The 22,813-nt window shown below is 41.5% G+C and overlaps 1 protein-coding gene across 6 annotated transcripts in view; it reads left to right on the top strand.

Moving 5' to 3' along the window:
- The window catches only part of MAST4 (microtubule associated serine/threonine kinase family member 4), a 963,205-nt gene that overhangs the window by 649,376 nt on the left and 291,016 nt on the right, over positions 1-22,813 (top strand). Inside the window, exon 1 of one of the 6 annotated variants that reach the window (XM_029575945.1) lies at positions 3,024-3,453. The exons of the other annotated variants lie outside the window; for them this stretch is intronic. Coding sequence (XP_029431805.1) covers positions 3,368-3,453 — 86 coding nt within the window. The 5' untranslated portion in view covers positions 3,024-3,367. Of the gene's footprint in view, positions 1-3,023; positions 3,454-22,813 lie in introns of those variants that run through there. 6 annotated transcript variants of the gene reach the window in all.

Here is a 22,813-nt window from a genome sequence, read left to right as displayed (position 1 = left end):
TGTGGTGACTTCCACTCCAGAACAAGGCCTATAATGCAGTACCGTGGCTACTGCAGCTTCCTCCTTTCTTCCCTCCCAGGACTAGCGCTTAGGATGCGCTGTAAGCGCGATCGCAAACAGCTGAGCATGTGCAGGCCAAGGAGGCAGAGTGAACAGTGAGGCAGGCGCTGCTTCCTGCAGAAAGAGGGACCCCCCTGCCAATCCAGTCTGCACCGGCACGCTGCTGCAGTCCTTCTGAGAAAAAGGGAGCAAGAGAGCACGGGGAAGAGTAGGAGCTACCGTGGGCCGCAGCTGCCACAGAAGGAGGCTTTTGAATGGAGACAGAGAGCAGTGCAGCAGGGGGCCACAACCTGGTAGGAAAACGCTTGACAGATATTTAACATAAGAAGGGGGATGTTGCTGGGGGTGGGGGTGAGGGATGTTAGTGGTGCCCTGTCCCTGGGTGAGGGGGAGAGAGGAGGATGCTAATGGCTGGTATCAAGGAGAGGAGACAGGAACAGAAAGGAGGGCACTAGTGCTGGCCTGGAAGGGAAGGGGTGGGGGGTACAGTGCTGGCCTGAGAGGGAGACTGGACCTGAGAGGGGGACATTGATGGGTTAGAGGGATGTTGGTGGAGGCCTGGAGGAGACGAGGAGGATACTGGTGTAGGCCTGGGCAGGGCCAGTGGAAGCACTAGATGGATGCCCAAAGTGCCATGGTCCCAGAAGTGTCAGACTGGGCTGGCTCTAATCAGGCTGGCTGCCATCTGGCCCTTGTGTCAAGCTAGAAAGGAGGCGAGGCAGATTAAACAGCAGGAACCAGGTAGCAATAGGGATGCTAGGGCACACATCTCCATCCCCTTCTCCCTTGCAGTTGAGACACTGTCATACTTAGGAGCAGAGCCGGCGCATCCATTAGGTGAACTTAGACTGTCGCCTATGGCACCGACCCTTAGGGGCGCTAAAGAACCACCAGGTGGTGCTGCAAGCGGAGCTGTTTGCGGCAAAGAGGAGTAGAGATTCATCGGGCTGAAGCATACAGTGGGTGGCGTGAACAAAGTAGGAGGAGTCGGGCCCGAGACCAGCGAGGGCGTCGCGAATGGGGTTGGGGGGGTGCAGAAGTTGCCTAGGGCACTCACTATCCTTGCAATGGCCCTGCTTAAGAGGCAAGAGGCCCTCGAGTGCACAGATGCAGCAGAGAAGCATTTGCTACGTGCTTTTTTCTCACTCAGTTATGATAGGAGCAGCATAGGAAGGAGATGAAGAGGACAAGCTTCTTGCAGGCAGTGCAGCAGCTTCTCTCCTTGTACTGTCTAGAGTCATTGGTGTGAGGCTGGACTGCAGCTGCTGGTATGAGAGCCTGTGTATGTAAAAGAGAGCATATTTGTGTGAGAGAGCATGTGGAAGGGAGAGAGAGAGAGAGCACGTGTGTGTGCGCGTGAGGGGGGAGAGAGAGATATTTGTGTGTGTATTTGTGAGAAAGAGGTAGAGTTTATATGTTGTGTGAAGAGAAAGAGAGAACGTGTGTGTGTGAGAGAGAGAGAAATTGTGTTTGTGTGAGAGATAGAGAACGTGTGTTGTGTGCATGTTGGAGAGAGAGGAGAAAGTTTGTGCACACACTCAACTACAACAATCTCAGGGTGACTGGAAATCAAAAGACTAATCGGAGAAAATTCTTTTTCACTCAACGCACAATAAAGCTCTGGAATTTGTTGCCAGAGGATGTGGTTAGTGCAGTTAGTGTAGCTGGGTTCAAAAAAGGTTTGGATAAGTTCTTGGAGGAGAAGTCCATTAACTGCTATTAATCAAGTTTACTTAGGGAATAGCCACTACTATTAATTGCATCAGTAGCATGGGATCTTCTTAGTGTTTGGGTAATTGCCAGGTTCTTGTGGCCTGGTTTGGCCTCTGTTGGAAACAGGATGCTGGGCTTGATGGACCCTTGGTCTGACCCAGCATGGCAATTTCTTATGTTTTTATGTTCTTAATAGTTCTCCGGTATGGAAAGTTAATGATTTCTTTTTTACATAATAGTTTTAATTATTGGTTGTCTGCTGTTCTGAAATATTTTGGGGGGAAATTTTTAAAAATTTGCATATGAGTTTTTAATTATTGGATGGTATTCTATTCATCAGCTGTTCTGAAATATTTTTATATCTCATGTAACAAGGATTAAGGGTCAGTTCTTGTAGAGGTTAAGGATCACATTCTTAGAGACCTGAGAGTCACATTTTGGGACCAAGGTCACACTTATATTGGCCTATAGATTATAATAGTGTTTACATTTTAAAAAATGTAACAGTCTTCCAGCTCACGCTGATGTGTTATGCACAGTATGAGGGTGCCTTTTTTTTTCACTTGACCATAGGGGCCAAATTGCCTGGCTACAGCTCTGGCAGTCAACCTTGTGCAGGTGATCTTCAACCTTGTACTTTGTACGTCTAGCTCTGGCATTTGAAATGGCCTGTAAGACATCAGATAAAAGAACAGATAAGCTTCACTCTTGCAGCCCGTGCAGAACCAGCTTATTACTGCATGCTGCGTGTTCCCACAAGTCCGTGCTGCACAAGCCATGTTACACTACTGCCAGCCAATATGTTGAAAATGAGATGGCCAGTGAATGCAGGTTTTTAAAGATTCTCATATTTAGTCCACCTGTTTGTGTGCACTGCAAAAGAATCCAGTAATCCCAGTCTCATCCCTGGAAGAAAGAGATCAAAGGTGACAGGTTTAAGTTCTCTAAAAGACTCCAGAAGAAGAAGAGTTCATTTCAAAGTTGCATGTAGAGCGGGGGGGTGCGGTGCCCTGAGCACTTTTGTGTATTTCATTATATTTTTTACATTGAAATCAAAAGGGTAAAATGAAAAGAAAATTAGTTACTGATTTTACGTGTTGTGCTCCGGTAAGAAAAAGGCAGGAAGGACTTCACACACATACATTACAGTCCGGTGACATAGCTAAAAAATATTTTCCACTCCCCCCTCTGGGGAATATCTGAATGGTAGCTGCCAAGCAGATGACAGAATACCTTAGTCTGGCTTGCATGGAGAAGGCAGCATTTTCAGCAGAGCACCCGGCTGGAGAAGTGTAATCTAATCATTCTTTACAGGCTTGGCAGTACCTGAATCCCAAACGGCATGCCAGCATGAGGGGAGAAGTCTACGGAGCCCTGGAGAAGGATGTATATGTTAACTGAAGCCCTCCCCCCCTACCAGAATGACTGCGTTTTTTGCGAGGTGCTATCTGATGTTCCACTTTCTCTGCTGGAAGGGAGCCGTTCGACCATTATGATTACACCACTGCAGTGTTTTGACGATCAATCTTGAACTTTCAGTGACTTGAAGAGAAAATCCCCCTTACTTGCCCACCCCCCCCCCTAAAAACTAGCTATGTCAGATTCCAATTTCTGGACCGTTCTCTCCAACTTTACTTTGCCTCACCTGAGGAGTGGAAACCGGCTGCGTCGAACGCAGAGGTAACACTTGCTGTCGAGGCTCCCTTGGCTAATGTTTTGTTTAGGTTTTTTTTGCTTCTGTTTAAAAAAAAATGGTTTTCTTCTCCCATCTGTAAAGCTTTTAGAAAGATTTTGAATAGAAAGCAGAGTGGATTTTGCAACAAGAAAAGTTGTTTAGCTTACTGTATGGTTAGTCAAGTGTCTGTCGCTTTAAATGCGGTACTTCCTTGTTCATTTTTTATGAACCAATTCTTGAAAGAAAACCCAGAAAGTGGATAGATAGCAAGGATTCTTTTATTCGGCTGTCGAATGTTTTAAGAGATGAGCTTTTCATACTACAAAGGGCCCTTCCAAAGGCAAAGTACTTTGTTGATTTTTTTTTAAGAACTTGTATTTTGGGTAGACTAACAACAGTATGATAAGACTTTTCTTGATTAAAAAAAAAAAAAGAAAAAAATCTAGTCATTGAGAGTTTACTTACCCAGAAAACAGAAACTGAGATGTACATAAACATTTCCACCTTTAAGCCGATAATGAGCATCTGTTTATGCAGGGACTAGTGCGACATCTTTCTCTTTTTCCATATTTTGCCTGCTTCTGAAGGTTATACTGTATATATTGCAATCTATATATATATATAAGCTTACAATACATTCATAGTTTTATATTACAAGTCAACAGATGGGCTGGTGCATTTTGAAGGGTATAGTCCTCATCTGCGCATGCATTCCTGAGTGGCTAGAAGATATATAGTATAGTACATGTATTATAACTTTGTCATCAATAAGATGTATAGAACACAGAATTTGTATTTTCTGTTGATATGAAATGGGAAGGATGTTCAGAGACCTTATGATGTAGGTTAATGTCAAATGCATAGTTAGATACCCATATTATGTAGGATATGATATTACGTGTGCATGTGTATTTGCTGTGTGAATATCTATATGCACACATACTATGAGTGTGTCCGTAAGTATGTGTATAAATATATACGGCACACTTTATTACTTGGTTGCCTCATCTCTTGACCTTTGTGGAATAGTACTGGAGTCTTGCACTGCACAGCATGAGGATAATCAGGCATGCTGAGTAACTGACTGACTCACACCATGCTACTCTGTTGGAATTAACTCCTCTTCTTATAACCATTCCTAGCAGATACTTTATTTTTCTTTAGAGAAAAAAAAAGCATATTTTATGCAATACAAATACGCTTTAGGTAACTGTTTCAAAGAATAGCTTTTTGTACAGAAAAATAGACATATGTATTTTGACTTCTAGTATGTGTTCCACCTAGTATTTGAGTACGTGACTGACTCTGCTTTGGCATGGACTATGCCATCAGGAGGTATTAAAGAAAAATATCTTAGACTTGAATGAAGAAGTTATTCATATAGCAACCTATTCTTTGGGCCTTCACTTGGTGCTCTGTTTTCAAATGAACTGCGCAGAAGTGACTAAATAATTACTTTCCATGGAGTTCAGTCAGTCCACAATGATCCACATGGTTACGGTGTCCCTGCCCAGAGGTGCTTAGAAATCTCAGCTGGAGCACAGGATGATGTGAATTGACTCAGGATCACAGAACGACTGGTGGATAGAGAGGTTTCACAACTGTGTACTTTAAGAGGACATTAATAAAAGCCATTTCCATTGGTGAAAGCCCATGGAAAAGGGCTATTTCAATAAATTGGCCTTCCTGTTTGCTGGTAAAAGTGCGTGCTGGGGGGGGGGGGGGGGGGGCAGTGTGTACATTTCCGTGCAGTGTGAAGGTTTGTTCTTATGGGCATGGTTTTGTATTTTTAAAAGCGTGCATGCAATTTTTTTCCCCATAAAAAAAAAAACCTACACTGACCCCTTAGCAGATGTAAATGTGAGTGGGTGGCTCACCTGAGATCATTTTCCAAGGGAAAGTGCATGTAATTAGTGTAAAGTCTGTGGATAAAGCATACCTCTACAGACTTTATACCAATGCGGGCAGTTAGACTGTGCTACACTGTAGGGATGTGCATGTGTATTGTACTTTATATGCATAAATTATATGTGCAAAGTCATACTTATATGCATACAAATACATTATATGCCTGTAAGTAATGAAAGGAAATTAACGCAGTGAAAAAGGAAGAAAATGAATATCAATATTTCCCGTTTACTCCCCTACTCCTGCACTGTCAGCACCATATTTATGTGTATATTAGGTATCATGAGAGGTATTGAACGAGTAGATGTGAATCGGTTATTTATACTTTTGGATAATAGAAGGACTAGGGGGGGCATTCCATGAAGTTAGCAAGTAGCACATTTAAGACTAATCGGAGAAAATTCTTTTCACTCAACGCACAATAAAGCTCTGGAATTTGTTGCCAGAGGATGTGGTTAGTACAGTTAGTGTAGCTGGGTTCAAAAAAGGTTTGGATAAGTTCTTGGAGGAGAAGTCCATTAACTGCTATTAATCAAATGTACTTAGGGAATAGCCACTGCTATTAATTGCATCAGTAGCATGGGATCTTGTTAGTGTTTGGGTAATTAACAGGTTCTTGTGGCCTGGTTTGGCCTCTGTTGGAAACAGGATGCTGGGCTTGATGGACCCTTGGTCTGACCCAGCATGCAAATTTCTTATGTTCTTATTATAATCAAATTGTTTAATGATAGCTAAACCTTTTCACTGTACTTGGATTTTTGGAGAGGCTTGGGCAGAGAAGGCAGGAGTTACAGCAAGAGACCGCCTTCAGGTCACTATCCCTCCTTTGAAAAAAACTTGCATTTAAATTTCAGATACTGAATACAGAATGTAGAGCTAACATGAGCAGAACAGTGCCACTTGTTAGTTCTTACAGATATTTAAAAATGGCAGTAAGTTATACATGCAATTTATAATTTAATATGGAAGGAGTCAACTTTTTCTTTCAGGCTGTTCCCCCCTCCTCTAATTATATTGTTCTGTGACTTGAATACTTTCTACTTGTCTGCCTCCCCTTAATTGTTTTTCTGATATTCCACTCCCCATCCTTGATCTGTTTATCTGACATCAGTCTCTCTCTTTTTTAGCTCATGTCTTTCGGTTTCTCTATCTGCTGCTGCTGCTGCTTCCTCCTCTTGTCAGCACCCATTTCACTTTTTTCCCTCTTCTCCATCTCGTTCTTCTCTATTTCCCCATCTCTTGACATCTCCCCCTCTTCACCTTCCATATCTCTTCCTCTCATCCTTCCACCTGCCCATCTTTTAGCCACATTGTCCTCCCCCAGTCTTCATCTCAACACTTCATTTCATTTTCTCTATCCTTTCTCAGCTCTTCATCTTTATCTTTCTCATTCTCCATCCCTTTCTGTCTCTTCCACCACATACATGCAGTTCTTTATCTTCCCTGCAACTTTGTTTAAATCTGTAAAACATTCATAAAACAATACAGTTAGCAGCAGCCTGAGTGGTACGTATACTTATCTCACTCAACTCAGGCGTGATATATTTTTATTACAATAATATGACAAAGCTCATTTTAGTATATCCCAAAACCAAAAACTGTAACATCAAACAGAGACAACCTGATGGAAGGGAGTTCTTCAAACCACCAGGTGAAATCACACAATAAGAAATACATATTGGAGAAGCCATAGGCATCCCCCCCCCCCCCCCCCCCCCCCGGTCCTGAACCATCTGTACATGAAATTAAGAGCCCTAATGCCAATTCCACCATCTAAGTACTGTTGTAAGATATGGGACCATCAAGTATGCAAGTCATTAATAATCCGGCCGCTCGTACAAGTACTCAAATGTATCTCCTACTGTTTCACAAATGCTGTTTTTTCAATACATTTATTCAATATACACGTTTGATGTATAACATTTCTCAGTTGTGTCAAGGATGGACCCAAAAAACAGCAGGGTAGGCGATCCAGTGATACCGTAGGGAAGCAACAAACAGGAGGATGCCAAAGAGCGTCTTTTTCAAACTTTAATCAAGGAGACGTGAAAGATCAAATAAAATTGCCCGACTCTGGCCGAGTTTCGCCACCTGTGGTGGCTGCCTCAGGGGCTTGATAATCAAAGAACAGTGTTCAAGTGATGGTCCGGATAAAATCAACTGAATGTACATTGTTGATTTTATCCGGACCATCACTTGAACACTGTTCTTTGATTATCAAGCCCCTGAGGCAGCCACCACAGGTGGCGAAACTCGGCCAGAGTCGGGCAATTTTATTTGATCTTTCACGTCTCCTTGATTAAAGTTTGAAAAAGACGCTCTTTGGCATCCTCCTGTTTGTTGCTTCCCTCAGTTGTGTCAAGGTCAGCGGTTCAGTGGACAACCATTTCTGCAAGATACATTTCTTAGCCAGCAAGATTGCCAGTCTGCACCACCATTTAACATAGTTACTAGGAAATGTGATGCCCCTCATATCATCCCATAGAAATATTTTGACCACTAGGGAAAAAGTAATACTACTCATCCTATAAAGATAGCCATTAATGGAATTCCAAAACCTATGGAGTACTGAACAATTCCAGAACTAGTGTCCCAAAGTTCTATCCACCTCCCCACATTTGGGACAGTGGCCAGAGCCTGTTACTCCCAACCTATAAGCAGTCTTAAAGATAATAAAAAATGTGTGTAAGAACTTAAATTGGAGCTCCATTAGATTAATATTAACAGATAGACTACGCTCTCATAAAGCACCCTGCATAATATGCTGAAATCAGCTTAGTCCTCAATTCCCTATTCCGACCCTCCACTAGGGTAGTCCAACTTAATGTGGGCTTTTTCTTACATAGTAATTTGTACTAAAAGGAGATCGTATACCTACTTGGATAATCCAAATCAAGAAAATCTGAGAGAAGTTCCCAAGCCTGGTTATGAGGGTCAGGCAAGGGCAAAGAATTGACATAATGTCTTAATTGCAGGTAGGCAAAAAAATGCTTTGGGTCCAAAGCAAATTTATCTTGTAGGGCTTCAAAAGAGCGCATATGATTCATTTCATCAACCACCTGAACCGCAGCTTGAATACCTTCATCATGCCAACATTTAAACACTTTATTCTGCATGCCGGGACTAAAATCTTTATTGCCCAAAAAAAGCAAGTAATGAATAACCTGAGGATGTAGTCCCATCTTGTGGCAGAATCAATGCCAAGCGTGCAGGACAGGTCAGATGAGCACACTATTCTGAAGACGCATTGGAAGCTTGTTTAGTTATATGCAAAATATTTCTCAATTCTAATGGCCTTACTCTGTTTTTCTATAGGAGGTGGCACATAGTAAGTAGTATTAATTATCCAGTCACCAATATGGCACAAGTTACAAGCAACGTTGTACATCTTAATATCAACCAACCTCAACCTGCCGTGCATTTTAAGGCACCTTAGCTTCGCTAGGGCTATACGGGGTTTTAAACCTTTCCAAATTGCCGAATTTTCTTGTCTATGCCAGCAAGTTCCTTCCGTGTCCAATAAATAGGGATCAGCTGCATCGAATACAACTATTGGGGGAGAATCATCATCTGATATAACACAACTCTCCCAGCCAATGATATCCATTTTTTTAATTGATTACAAGTATGCTTTCATGTGACATCATAATTTAAAGCTTGTACCTTCTCTGGGAACTGCTGGATCAGTACACCAAATATGGTAATGAATCCTCCACCCTAGGGATAGGAAAATCCTTTTTCTACCAAGCCTGGAATTCTGGTTTAGTCAACAGGACCCTAGATTTACCTAAATTCAGTTTGTCCTGCAACCTCACCATAGGTAGTAAATTCCACTAACCACTTCCCAAGGCTTCTTGGGTCACTGAGATGAATGAAAATATTGTACACAAAGGCAAACAATTTAAATGGCACCACCTTCTCTAGCCGCATAGAAACCCCTTTGATATTATCATTTCTCCTGATTTTGTCTAGCAAAGGCTCCAAAGTAATAAGGAATAAAAGTGGAGATAGGGGACATCCCTATCTCATGCCCCTCTGGAGCTCAATAGGATCTGAGGAAACCCATTAACTAATACAGACACCAAAGGATGATGATAGAGAACCTCCACTACTTTAATGAAAGTATCTTTCAATGCTCATCTTATCTTATGTCGCAAACATAAAAGACCAACTTACCCGATCAAATGCCTTTTCAGTATCAAAACTATCAGCATCGAAGGAATTCCCCGCCACTGACAAACCTCCAAGGAGGCTAGAATCTTATGTACATTAATAGAGGAACTTCTTCCGTTAACAAATCCCTTTTGATCATTCTGTATTATATGCGGCAAAACTTTAGTTAATCGATCGGCTATAATTTTAGTTAAAGGTTTATAATCAAAATTTAAAAGAGAAATTGGTTGGTACCACACCAGGGAAGTAGGATCTTTATTAGCCTTGGGAATTACAGTAAAATAAGCCAAATTGGGGGAATAAGGTGAGTGCCCACAATCAAAATCTTTAATTACTACGCTCAAATGCAACGACAATTGTGTGGCTAATATCTTAAAACATTTTGCTGAGTAACCATCGGGGCCAGGTGTTTTGAGTAATTCAACTTGCTTAATACCAGTCAGTACTACTTGAGCTTGTATAGGTATATCAAGTACTGCCAACTGAGAATCCGTCAAGTGGGACAGATCAGAATCTTGCAAATATTCAGCAGCATGGACCTCAGAGACCAATTCAGCTGAATACAAAGTTTTATAATAAGTATGGAATATATCACTAATATCTTTATTAGAATTAACCAGTTTACCTTGCAAGGTCCACATTGCAGAAATATAGGGGTATATTTTCATTTACCCCCCGAAAACCTACCCCAAACCCCCCCTGTGCGCGCCGAGCCTATTTTGCATAGGCTCGGCGGTGCACGTAAGTCCCGGGGCTTGCATGGGGGGGCGTGCTGGGGGTGACGCGGCGTTCCGGGGGCGTGGTTCCGGCCCGGGGGCGTTCCGGGGGCATGACAGGGGCCCCTGGACCAGCCCCCAGACCGGAACATGGAGCGCAGCAGCCGGCCCGACGCGCGCAAAGTTACACCTGCTTCGAGCAGGCGTAACTTTCGTGATAGAGGTGGGGGGAGGTTTAGATAGTGCCGGGGGGTGGGTTAGGTAGGGGAAGGGAGGGGAAGGTGGAGGGAGGGTGAAGGAAAGTTCCCTCCGAGGCCGCTTCGATTTCGGAGCGGCCTCGGATGGAACGGAGGCAGACTGCGCGGCTCGGCATGCGCAGGCTGCCGATTTTGGGCAGCCTTGTGCGCGCCGACCCCAGATTTTAATGGATACGTGCGGCTATGCGTGTATCTATTGAAATCCCGCGTACTCTTGTTCGTGCCTGGTGCGCGAACAAAAGTACGCGTATGCGCAGATTTATAAAATCTGCCCCATATATTTCCTTCCTCCCCAGGATTTAGTCATATTGGCAAGTATTCTCCCCGATCTATTCCCATAGTGATAATATGTAGCCTTATAATACTAAAGGGTTTTCTGTACCCTCTAATGTAGTGCAGAATTTAGCGCTTACTGCATGTTAACCAATTTTCCCCTATTTTGTTTGTTTGATTTTGTTTCATAAGTCAACTTGGCCTCCCTCAATTGGCCCTCAAGTTGTCGAGTTTGGTTAACCAACGCTTTGTTCTTTGCTACAACAAAAGCAATGATCTCCACTCTCAGTAGCACTTTAGCAGTTTCCCAAAAGAAAAGTGGTTGACGTGCTCCGAATTGTTATGAGCATACTCTTCCCATTTTTTATTTAAAAAGTCCAAAACCCATCATCCCCATATAAGTATTTGGGAAATCTCCATACCCTGCAATCTTTCATCTGACAAAATTCCTGCAAATCTAAAGGCACCAGCACATGGTCAGTTATTTCCAGCGGCCCAATATCTGCGTGCATCACCTTTGCAATATCATTATCTTTCATTAACAAATCTATTCGAGAACCCATTCCGAGCGCAATGAGTGTATTCAACATCCATTGGGTGGAGTATACTCCAAATATCTACTAATCTTAATGTATTACACACATAAGATATACCTCTCGTCACCAGATCCCCCTTTCCTGGGCACCCTGATGACCTGTCCAGCACCGGATCCAATATACAATTGAAGTCTCCTTTTATTAATAAAAGGCCTTGGGCATGTTCAGCTTTCAATTTCATTATCTTGGTAAAAAAGGAATGCTGGTAAACATTCGGAGCATAAATGTTACAAAGTGTGATCAACTGCCCATTCACCTTTCCTATAAGTATAATATATCTCCCATCATCATCCATTATCACCTGTTCAGCTTGAAAAGAAACCTGTTTTCCAATAAGTATCACCACCCCAGTAGCCCTGATCGAGGACTGTGTTGAAAACACTTGCCTCACCTACATACAACGTAGCTTCTGGTGTTTCGCTTGAACCAATTTAGTCTTTTATAAAAGAGCTACATATTTCCCTGCAACTTTTAAACTAGATTATGGGGGAAAGCCGGAGTGTGTGTGCAGAGTATTTACAAAGGAAAATTAAACTGCTCTGACAGTTAGGATGTAGCAAAAGCTGATTTAAAATTACATGAATCAACTCATACTGAGTGGATTGTGACAAAGAATACAAAATTAAATTTAGATATGTAACTACTAGAAGTCTAAAAAAAAATATAATGGGAAAGTTAGCGTGTTTCTAAACATTATAAACGACTGTTTTATGGAGCAGCTGGTTCTAGAAACAACAAGGTGGGGTGGGGGGGCTCTGCTTTAGACTTAATTCTCTCTGGAATGCAGGATCTGGGGCAAGATATAACATTGATGGAGCTGCTTTGCAGTGGTCATCAATGCAGTCAGTATTTGAGATAAACACTGGAGGGAAAATAAATATAACTAATGTAATAACATATAACTTTCAAAAGCAAGACTATGATAAAATGAGGAAAGCAGTTAGAAGGAACGGCTACTTGGATTAGAAATAAACATGAGCATGGAGACTGTATGTAAGCGCCATCTTGGAAGCTTAGATAAAATGTATTCCACAATTTTAAAAAAGTCAAAAGAAGAACAAGTGTCTGCCAGACATTATGTAAAATATGCAAAGCGGGACTTAATGAGGAAATGAAGCACATAATCACCGCCAAATTAGATGTAAAATATTAATAAAGTAGGCCAAGAGAGGATTTGAGGAGAGACTTGCTAAAGAAGCAGAAGCTGCTATTAAACAGGTAAATTTTAAAAGCCTTGCGCGCATGAATTACGGGGCTTATGCATGTGGCCAGGCCCTGCGCGCACCGCCCGCATTTTCTGAAAGGCCCAACCACACGCATAAGCCTTTTATGCGCCGAAGTGCTGGGCCTTTAAAAGGGGGGGGGGGCCGGGGGCAGGGCGGGCCGAGACGGAGCTATTAGACGCTGTCCCGGGGAAGCACATGCCGGCCGCACAGGGTTTACTTTTGCTCCTGAGGAGCAGTAAGTATAAAAATAAAAAAAAATTGAGGCTAGGTAGGGTTAGGTTAGGGGTCGGGAGGAGAGTGGAAGAGGGAGGAAGGATAGGGTTAGAGAAGTTCCCTCTCAGTCCACTCCTTAATTGGAGTGGACTGGGAGGGAACTGGGAAAAAGGGCAATCGCATCGCCACGGGCAATTTGAAAACCCCCCCCCCCCACATACGTGGACATCGTATTTTATAACGTGCGCACGGCGACATACACATATTATAAAATCGACGCGTCTATGTGCACACGCCAGGAACCGTGCACACATGGATGCGTGCAGGTCTTAAAATCGACCCCAAAATCTTTTTCAAGTACATTAAAAACAAGAAACCTGCAAGGAATTCTCTTGGGCATTGGCTGAGTGGGCTGCAAAGGAGACATTCAGGAAGGATAAGGCTATAAGAGAAAAACTAAATGAATGCTGTGCTTCACTCTTTACTGAGGAGGGTGTTGGGGAGATACCCATGCCTGTGCCATTCTTTGTAGGGAATGTTTCAGAGAATCTGAATCAAATTGGAGTGAATCTGTAAGAGGTATTAGAGAAAACTAAATATTGGCAAACCATTGGGACCTGATTCAAAAGGAACTAAAAAATAAAATTTTAGACCTGCGACTGGTAATCTGTAACCTGCCATTCAAATCTGCTTCTATACCTGAGGACTGGAGGGTAGCCAATTTTCAAAAAGGGCGCTGAGGTAACCCAAGTAACTTTAGACCGATAAGCCTGACATCAGGGCTGGGTAAAATGCTATTGTTAACAACAAAATTACTGGTCGTTGGATAAACATAGCTTAATGGGGAAGAGCCAACATGGATTTAGCAAAGGGAATCCATAGCTTACACACCTATTAGTATTCTTTGAAGGTGTGAATAAAGGTGAGCTGATGAATATAGTGCTCGAATTTTCAGAAGGCTCAGAACTTGGTTGGTGTTGCACTGGTAGTCAGGGCCAGTACTAGGCTTTTTGCTGCCCTGTGCGAACAATTACTGTGCTGCTGCCCCCTCCCCCCCCCCCCCCAGCCTCGATTCATTCAGTCTCTGTCCCAGCCCATCAAATAAAGACCAGCTCCCTCATCCAAATCTATATTTTTAAAAACTGACACTCCCCTACCCCCCCTCACCTCGGTCACATATGCAGAACACAGACAGGCCCTCATCAAACACAGAATAAAGAGATCAGAAGGTATAAACAGAAATGTGCTGAGAAGAACGGAACTGTAACCTGTAAAAAGCCAGCCTCTACATGCAGAGCAACAATGGAAAAACTAGAGCATTACCATTCTTCATAAAACATTAAATAATAAAATCAAGAAATATAAAACATCAATCATAATAGTAAAATCATATTCGTAAAAAGAATAAATATTTCAAACTAGTTAATAAGAATATCCCAAATTTCCTAAACACCAATAAAATATTTAAAAATATCTGAATAAAAAATCCAAAAATTAAAAAAATGTAATATTCCCCCCCAAAAAATTAAATATTTCCAAAGAGCAGAAACATCAAATTACATCCAATAAATAAAACTAATAAGGATTTAAAAATCTCCTGCTCACCATACCTGAGATCTTTGATCTTCTCCTTCACAGATACATTATGAATGTTTGTGTATGTACCTGTGAGAGCCTATATGTGACACACAGGCTCTCATAGGCATACAAACATACAGGCCCTTACAGACACATTCAGAGGCATATACAGTTCTCACACAGACTCACACACACACACACACACACGTGCTTATACAGACACATAGGCTGTCACACAGACATACAAACACACACACAGGCTCACACATCTACATACAGGGCCTCCTATTGTCGTCATGACATGGTGGGATGAGCTCTAATTCGGCCGAATGGCCTTCCTACTTGGGGGAGTGGAAGTTGCGTGCTCGTGCACACAAATAAAAACACAGGCCTCTTCTTTAGGCACAGGTGGGTTGAGCTCCGCCAGCGGCCTCTCTCCATCTTCAGCCGCCAGTGGGTTGAGCTCCGCTGGTGGCCCCATGGCCTCTCCTGCTGCCGCCGGCCTTCCGCCCTCCCCCCTCAGGTTGCCATGCCAATGCATGGTATGCACACCCGGTCACACCAGGCCAGCTGGTAGTATCCCATGTATCACTGGGATCAGGCCTTCTTTTAGTTGGATTGTTTGGGAATGCAGACTAAAATGGATGGTATAATCCATCAAAAGTTGAATACTAGGAGAGACCAATAGTAAGTTCAATAAGAGAATTTAAAAAGAACTTTGAAGAAAGAGTGAAAGAGGGTATGCAACCATTAGAGGTAAATGGATAAGGTCCATGCAGTCTGCCGAGAGGATTCAAAACAAAGCTACATTTGGTCATATCAGAATAGTGCAGTGGTTTCCAACCCTGTCCTGGGGGCCCCCAGCCACTCATGTTTTCAGGATATCCACAATGAATATGCATGAGAGAAAATTTGCATGCACTGCCTCCATAGCATGCAAATTTTCTCTCATGCATATTCATTGTGGATATCCTGAAAACACTGAGTGGCTAGGGGGGTCCCCAGGACAGGGTTGGGAGCCACTGCAATAGTGGATCCACCTGTGTCATATGTAACCAATCCTGACACCCAAGTCATTGAGTTAAAAGCCAAAGCAGTAGGACTGGAGGGAAAAAACATTGCAAGTCTTGAAGAGGGACAAAGCAGAAGGAACATAGAGGCAGCATAAGGAGGCAAAAAGAGAGGCATCAAAACCCCAAGACATGGCGTGCAGAATGACTTAGTCATAGTGGCATGAAGACCTCAATGGACTGTGAGAGGTGCCACAAGTGCATAAACCATCAGATCAGCTTGGTAATGGTATAAGCATGTTTGTCATTGCTTTTACTGTGTTTGGTCAAGCCAAAGTGCACTGTAGGCGTTCAGAGGCTTGATTTTAAATGGCTGTATTTGGGTGTACCCATGTATCAGGTGAGGTGAATAATCAGCTTTAGTAGTAATCTTACCTTGATGATACACACTATAATCTTTTCACAGAGATTACAGACTTTCTCCTGCAATTAGATTGCAACTCAAACCATATCTAGGCACAGTGCTTTCTCCTGTAAATAATCTGTTTTCTAATTGCTCACCCCTTCTCTCCCTGCGCCCTCGCCTCCTGGTTTCACCCCCTTTCACCCTCTTTCTACCACTTGCCCTTCCTGTCCATATTGCCCTCTACCACCACCTTTCCCACCCGTCTCTTCCTGTTCTTTCACATCCAATGTTGTCAGATCTGAAGTATAAAATTATTTATGTGGAAACCTCAAAAACTGATTATATCTTTATAAATAATGATTGTACACTGCAAGAACATGAGAAGGAGGGTCGCAGTAGGAAGCCCTCAGCCAAGATATAAATGGAAAGAAAGGGTATTAAGAATACCCTCTAATTGAAAATAAATTATTGTTGTGGTCTGCGGCATGCATTGGGGGGAGGGACATACAGCGCTGCAACTTCCTGAACTCTGAAAATGGCTACATGGAATGAGCTGCTGGTTACAGTACTAAAGGAGGGTAAAGATGAGTAAGAGGAGCAGTAAATTACTTGTGGGGGTATTTTTTTTTTATTATTTTTATTTTTTATAGCTGTACCTGTGCTGGAACTGAGTACAGCTCCATGGCTGAGGGCATTGACTGGTGGTGATTCATTAAATTTTTAATAGTCAAGGGCTCTGTGCACCTTCTCACAGGAGAGTGGAAGGTGGTTAGCTCGGTAATTTTGTATATAAGTGCCTGGCAAGCTCAGCTCAGCCTAACATCTCCTGAGCATTAACTGAAATCATTCTCTGCCCAATCCCTCCATAGGGAGCACTATGGATTGTCAGAGGCCAGCACTGAGGCATGCAGGGTGCGCCTGCTGTCTGATTGGTCAATGGATCATAGGGAGGCATGCAGGGTGGGCCTGCTGTCTGATTGGTCAAAGGATCATAGGGAGGCATGCAGGGTGCGCCTGCTGTCTGATTGGTCAAAGGATCATAGGGAGGCATGCAGGGTGGGCCTGCTGTCTGATTGGTCAAAGGATCATAGTGAGGCATGCAGGGTGCGCCTGCTGTCTGATTGGTCAAAGGATCATAGGGAGGCAAGCAGGGTGGGCCTGCTGTCTGATTGGTCAAAGGATCATAGGGAGGCATGCAGGGTGGGCCTGCTGTCTGGTCAAAGGATCATAGGGAGGCATGCAGGGTGGGCCTGCTGTCTGATTGGTCAAAGGATCATAGTGAGGCATGCAGGGTGCGCCTGCTGTCTGATTGGTCAAAGGATCATAGGGAGGCAAGCAGGGTGGGCCTGCTGTCTGATTGGTCAATGGATCATAGTGAGGCATGCAGGGTGCGCCTGCTGTCTGATTGGTCAAAGGATCATAGTGAGGCATGCAGGGTGCGCCTGCTGTCTGATTGGTCAAAGGATCATAGTGAGGCATGCAGGGTGGGCCTGCTGTCTGATTGGTCAAATGATCATAGTGAGGCATGCAGGGTGAGCCTGCTGTCTGATTGGTCAAAGGACCATAGTGAGGCATGGAGGGCAGGCCTGATGTACCACATCCCTGTCTTGCATTGGTCGAGACTTTCTCTCACTAAAGTGGACATCAAAGGTGACAACTCTTGACTGGTGCCTTTTTGAAAGTGGCAAGGTCACTTAAATGCCAAAAATGTATCTGTGCATTAAACCCAGTTTTATCCTTACTGATCGTACAAAGAGTGTAAAATTGTCCTATAATTACCATACATCTGGCAAAACTGCTGTCTGTTGCAAAAGTTGGGAGGGAAGGGAGCATTTTCTTACTGCTACTGATTCCTTGCCTCCTACATCTGCTTGATTCTGGTCAGCAGAATAAACCCATCAGCCACAGGACGCAGGAAAGCAGCAGCTCAGAAATGCTTCTTCTGTCTCCTGCAGTTTTTGCCCTCAGTTATCAGGGGTCCGTCCTCCCTGGAGCATTCTGCTGACTCTGTGCATCAGCTGGCTATACCCTGCATATTTCCCTCTGTTTCGAGCAGTATCACACAGCTAAGGGAACACTATCAAAACAAATCAAAGGGTGATGGAATTTTGAAGTAAAGGGTAGAAAATGAGTACTAAATGTAGGTGGATAGGGAATTTAATTTAACTTAAAAATAAGCCGCTCAATGTAATGGTCTAGGCGGCTTACGTTCTGACATACATAATAAAATATAAAACAAATCATAAAACTCCAAAAAGGTTAAAAGTGAAACAATATAAAACATCAAATAAACTAACAATACATTATTAAAATGCTAAGAACATTTAAAACACAGTATAATGTATTCTTCAAATTGCCATTAAAGTCAAGTCAGTAAAATTAATTTAAAAAAAAACTCAGGAATGGTGTTTTGTTAGGTTTGGTGTAGCTAAGACATTTACACCCCTTCACTAGAATTTCATATTTTGTTTTGCTTTGTTTAGTTTTCCAGTAGTGTTCAGTACTGTTAGAGGAGAGGAAGCACAGCTTGTCAAGTACATAAAGTGAAATTCTAGGCACAGTGCAATCTGTAATTTCAGGAGGTAGCATGATGAGCTGAGCCATAGATTGAATAACCTGATTAAAGGGGAGAAGGCAGGAAACCCTGCTAGGTATTCCTGTCAATTTTTTTTTTTTTTTTTTTTTTTTTTACTGAGGACAGATAAACATTAGTGAGTATAGGATTCTGAAGAGAGAAAAAGAATGAAAAAAGTCTGCATCAGAATAAAACTAAGAATTTCTTTTGTCTTTTTTTTTTTTTTTTGCAAGATGAATATTATAGAAGATGCTGGTGTTGTGCTGTGGTTCTAGCCATAATGACATTTGTTTGGTTAGAACTGGAAAGAGAGTACAATATCTTTGTCTAGTTTGCAGTGTTTGTGCTGAGATTTTTATATTTGTATTTATAATCAAAATTGGTCTATAGGAATAGCAAGCGCATTCATCTTTACCCGGTTTTAATTAAAAATATTGTGATTTCTGCTAGCTTTACAATGGTGCTACCTATTTCTTTGAAATAATAGGAGAGAATTCTAATATATATTTTCTAATGTTCCAGATGAAGTTTGTTTGGTCTAGAACATTTGAATGTTTTCTATAGCCTTCCTATCTTGCTCGGAGAACCACCTATCTCTGGAGAAACTATTCAAACATTGAGTTAGTATAGGCAAAAAATTCTGGTTAATGAGGGGAACGCCTCTTCTAGACTAAAATATAGGTTAGCAAAATGCTCCAAAAATATGGCTTCCATTTCCCTAGGTTTATAGGGATTAATTTCAAAGACTTGGGGCAATAGAGGTAACCCATTTAAGGGGTATATTTATCAGATTGTGTTCGTGTGAATTCACTTTGGTAGTAAATAGCCCCATTTACTAAGAATTTATCTTAAGGCAGGTTAGCAAAATGTAGGAAATGCATGCCATAATCGCTTATATTGGATAAGTGAATTTATAGCTCCTTGAATGTACATGCATAATTTTCGCTGCATAGAAAAGACATTTCCTGGGGTGGGAAGGGAGGGCCATTTTAGAGGCATGTTTGGAAAACTACACGCCCTACATTGAATTTTTTAAAAAAGTCAGCTCTTGGAGGCATGCCACTAATATAGCAACATATGCTATCATTTTGAAACCTATCTGGGTGCATGCATATTTTATCTGCAGAACAACTGATATTCAAGCACAGTGTATGCAGGTACCTTGTGTTTAAAAATCAGTTTGTTTTGAGGGCTTAAAATTATGCATGGATCATTGCAGTTAGGTGTCCTAAGTAAAATTATCTCATAATGTAAAGACACATTTTCACCTTGAATTGTACATATTATCATATTTTCTTTCCTATTCTTAACTACCCTAGTTAATAATATGCCAGTCAGCATTGTTGTCACGTGCAGAATATTTTTTGTGTTATCTAATAGATTTATGTATGCTGATACTTTGCAAAGGTTTAAATTCTCTTGCCAAATCAAGTTTACATTATGTAGAACATGACCACACTGACTTGTACTCTTTCCAGTTCATGGAGGTTAAATTTTGCGTTCAGTTGCTTGTTATCCTGTAGTAACTAGGCAAATGAAGAAGTGGAGGAGATGAACAGTACACGCAATGGTAAGTAATCATATAAACATAGTGTAGCGCTAGAGATGTAAGGATCCTTAAAGTTGAAATAAAAAATTCAGTCAATTCCATCTTTTATTGTGAGTGATATAAGGGTGAAAAAAGATTTTCAGTCCCGAAACTAGCATAAGGGTTTCAAAGGTTTCCCATATGATGCTGATATTCTGCAGGAGCCTGTTTAGTGAAATCTTTTTGTTTCTTTAACTCTTTGAGGTCTCCTATTCCAATTAGGGAAATTTTGAGTCTCCAACTTCCACTAGGTCTCTCTGACATTCCAGGATTGGGAGTGTGAAAATTAGATAGTGATCTGAGACAAAACATGGAAAAATGTAGTGAGATCATATAACAGAGGACAATAGAGGAAAATATTCTACTATAATATTTATTTCCTAAGAGACTAATATTACACGTGACCAGAAAAGAAGCAGAAGCTTGTAACATGGAGCCCAGGAATATCTTGCAGAGTTGAGGATTTAGATAGATATTCCAGTCTCCTCGGACAATCCAGGGAGGATCAGGGAAGTTCTTCAGGATTTGTGAGATGTTTTGAAAAAAAAAACTATTATATGCTCTGCATTTAAATCCTATACATTAACTATAACATTTTTGTGAGTTCAGGGGGAACACTTTAGGAATACAAATGATCCTTTGGCTATGTAATATGCTGTATTGCCATGCAAGGATTTTATAAACCAGAAATAGGCTTCTATACTTTGAGTTGAACAAAGCATAAAACATTTTTTTTTTAATGTTAAGCCTTCATTAATTGTGCTTTCTGTACAGTGCAGTTTTAGCATATTTAAATTTCTAAACATAAGCAATTTTCTTAATTCTAAGAAGTAATTCCTTTCTAATCAAAAGAAAAAAATATTTAATCTGAGACCCCATCAAAAAGTCGTCTTAAATGCATGACACAGCAGGAAAGTGTAAAAAAAAAAAAAAAAAAAAAAAGAAGACAACTTTCAGAAGGATTCATGACTACTTTTTAGCGCCTTGAGCCTTTGGGAAGGTGGTTAGTACATTGAAAACAAAACACAGTTAATGCCCCTTTAAATCTGTAGCCAGGGCATTTTAAAGTCAGTGAAGCAAATAAGCAGACAGGTATTAGTTTTTCAGATCACAAGAACTAATTGAACTTAAAAAAGATATCAACCAACGAGTGATAACAAGGCTCCAGAGGGGAGAAATCCAAAGTGGTGCCAGCAAGCACAGGTGGCTGGCACTCATAAAAAAAAACAAAAAACGGCTCAGGAGCCTACTTTTCTCTACTCCCCCCCCCCCCCGAAATAAAGTACTCCAGTCCACAAATGAACAGGCAACTTAAAAACAAATAAATGAGACACCGGCAGAAGACCACTCTGCTCCTGGAACTACTGCCAAAGGAAAGCCTTTAATAAAAAAAAATAAAAAAATCAGTGTGCTAGTGTATGGCAAAAGCAATTCAGAACAACTAATACTTCTCTGCATTTCTGAATGTACAGAGACAAAAAATATATATCTCTAAAGCAAAATAAATACAGCAAAACAGCACAGAAAACTACAATTTCAGAGATTTGGGGGAGGGGGGTTTATAAAATCGGCAGTGTAAAAAAAAGAATACAATTTAAATGTCTGAGCAGCAATCTAAAAATATCAAGAATCTAAAGAAAGATAAATGAGATTGCACACTGAGATTAAAGTTGAAAGGGAAATGTTTTTTTTGTTAGTCCAGCCTTCTCAGTTCCTTCCATCTTCTTTGGACATAATCTTTAATCCCAGAGACCAAAAGTTCTGTAGCTTGATCAAATGCAGAACTTCATTATTTTGATGCCGTCACAAGATGAGGATAAATTCATAGGCTGCTTTCCCCGAGAGCAGGAATATTAGTTTGGAGTCAGTCATAATTACTGCTACTATTCAAATATATGTAGAAGAGAGGCCCACTTACAGTCTATTCCAGATAGACAAGCAGGACAAAATAAGACACCGAGGGAGTTCCATTTATTATGGAAAAGCAATTAAGGGTATGATCAGGAGAATCAGGAGTTAAGATTGAAAAGCAGCCTGAAAAAGTGAGGTTTTAGGCAGGATTTGAATAAGGCCCGAGAACCTGGCTGGATACAACGTGGTAAACTTTTTTTATTCAGCTCCTTTTTCATTTTTGTGGCAATTCTGTCTCATCTTCCATAAATCTGGTGGAAAATCGAGGCTCTGTTATCCTGAAAGATGAAAGTGCAAATTCACGGGCTGTTCCCATTATGCAAACTTTTTGTCACCAACCTCCTACACTCACAGAGGATTCAGGAGTATTTTTTGTTGGGGGGGCGGGTTTGACTGCCCTTCTGAGAAGAAACCTGTTACTTCCCAATATTTCTAACCCTGGCCAGAAACCTGAGCCAGTGACCATTGATCTATTGACTGAGAGCAAAGAGATTGGATTACGAAGTCATTTCGGCTGCTCCCCTGCTTCATAATTTTGCTACGTCCACATTAGAGGCACTGAAAGTAGGTATATAGTGCTAAAATAACCAGCATTTTAAGGAGTAAATAGCTCTTCAGTTATTTTCCTTTATAATTAAAGACTAGATCACGACCAAAGAACTTGTTTCTTCCTTTGAGCCCCAGCTAGAATTCAGCCAGCAAAGGAAGTGTGTAACTCCTATAACTGGCCCTGAAATACAGTGGATATAATGTTTCTGATTTCAAAAGTTTTTTTCTCCATGAAAAATGTATGGATTATATCTGTTCTTTGTTCTTTTTCCATGTTTATTCATCTTGATTTCTTTTCAATGAGCAGATGTATTAGTGCTTATTTAAAAATAGATATTTAAAATGCTGTACATCTTTACAATTAAACCCCTGGAAGAGTGATGCTG

Source organism: Rhinatrema bivittatum, chromosome 1, assembly GCF_901001135.1.
Source record: "Rhinatrema bivittatum chromosome 1, aRhiBiv1.1, whole genome shotgun sequence".
Classification (NCBI taxonomy): domain Eukaryota; kingdom Metazoa; phylum Chordata; class Amphibia; order Gymnophiona; family Rhinatrematidae; genus Rhinatrema; species Rhinatrema bivittatum.
The sequence above is the reverse complement of the archived record's forward strand: the minus strand, read 5'-3'. Positions and strand labels throughout refer to the sequence as shown.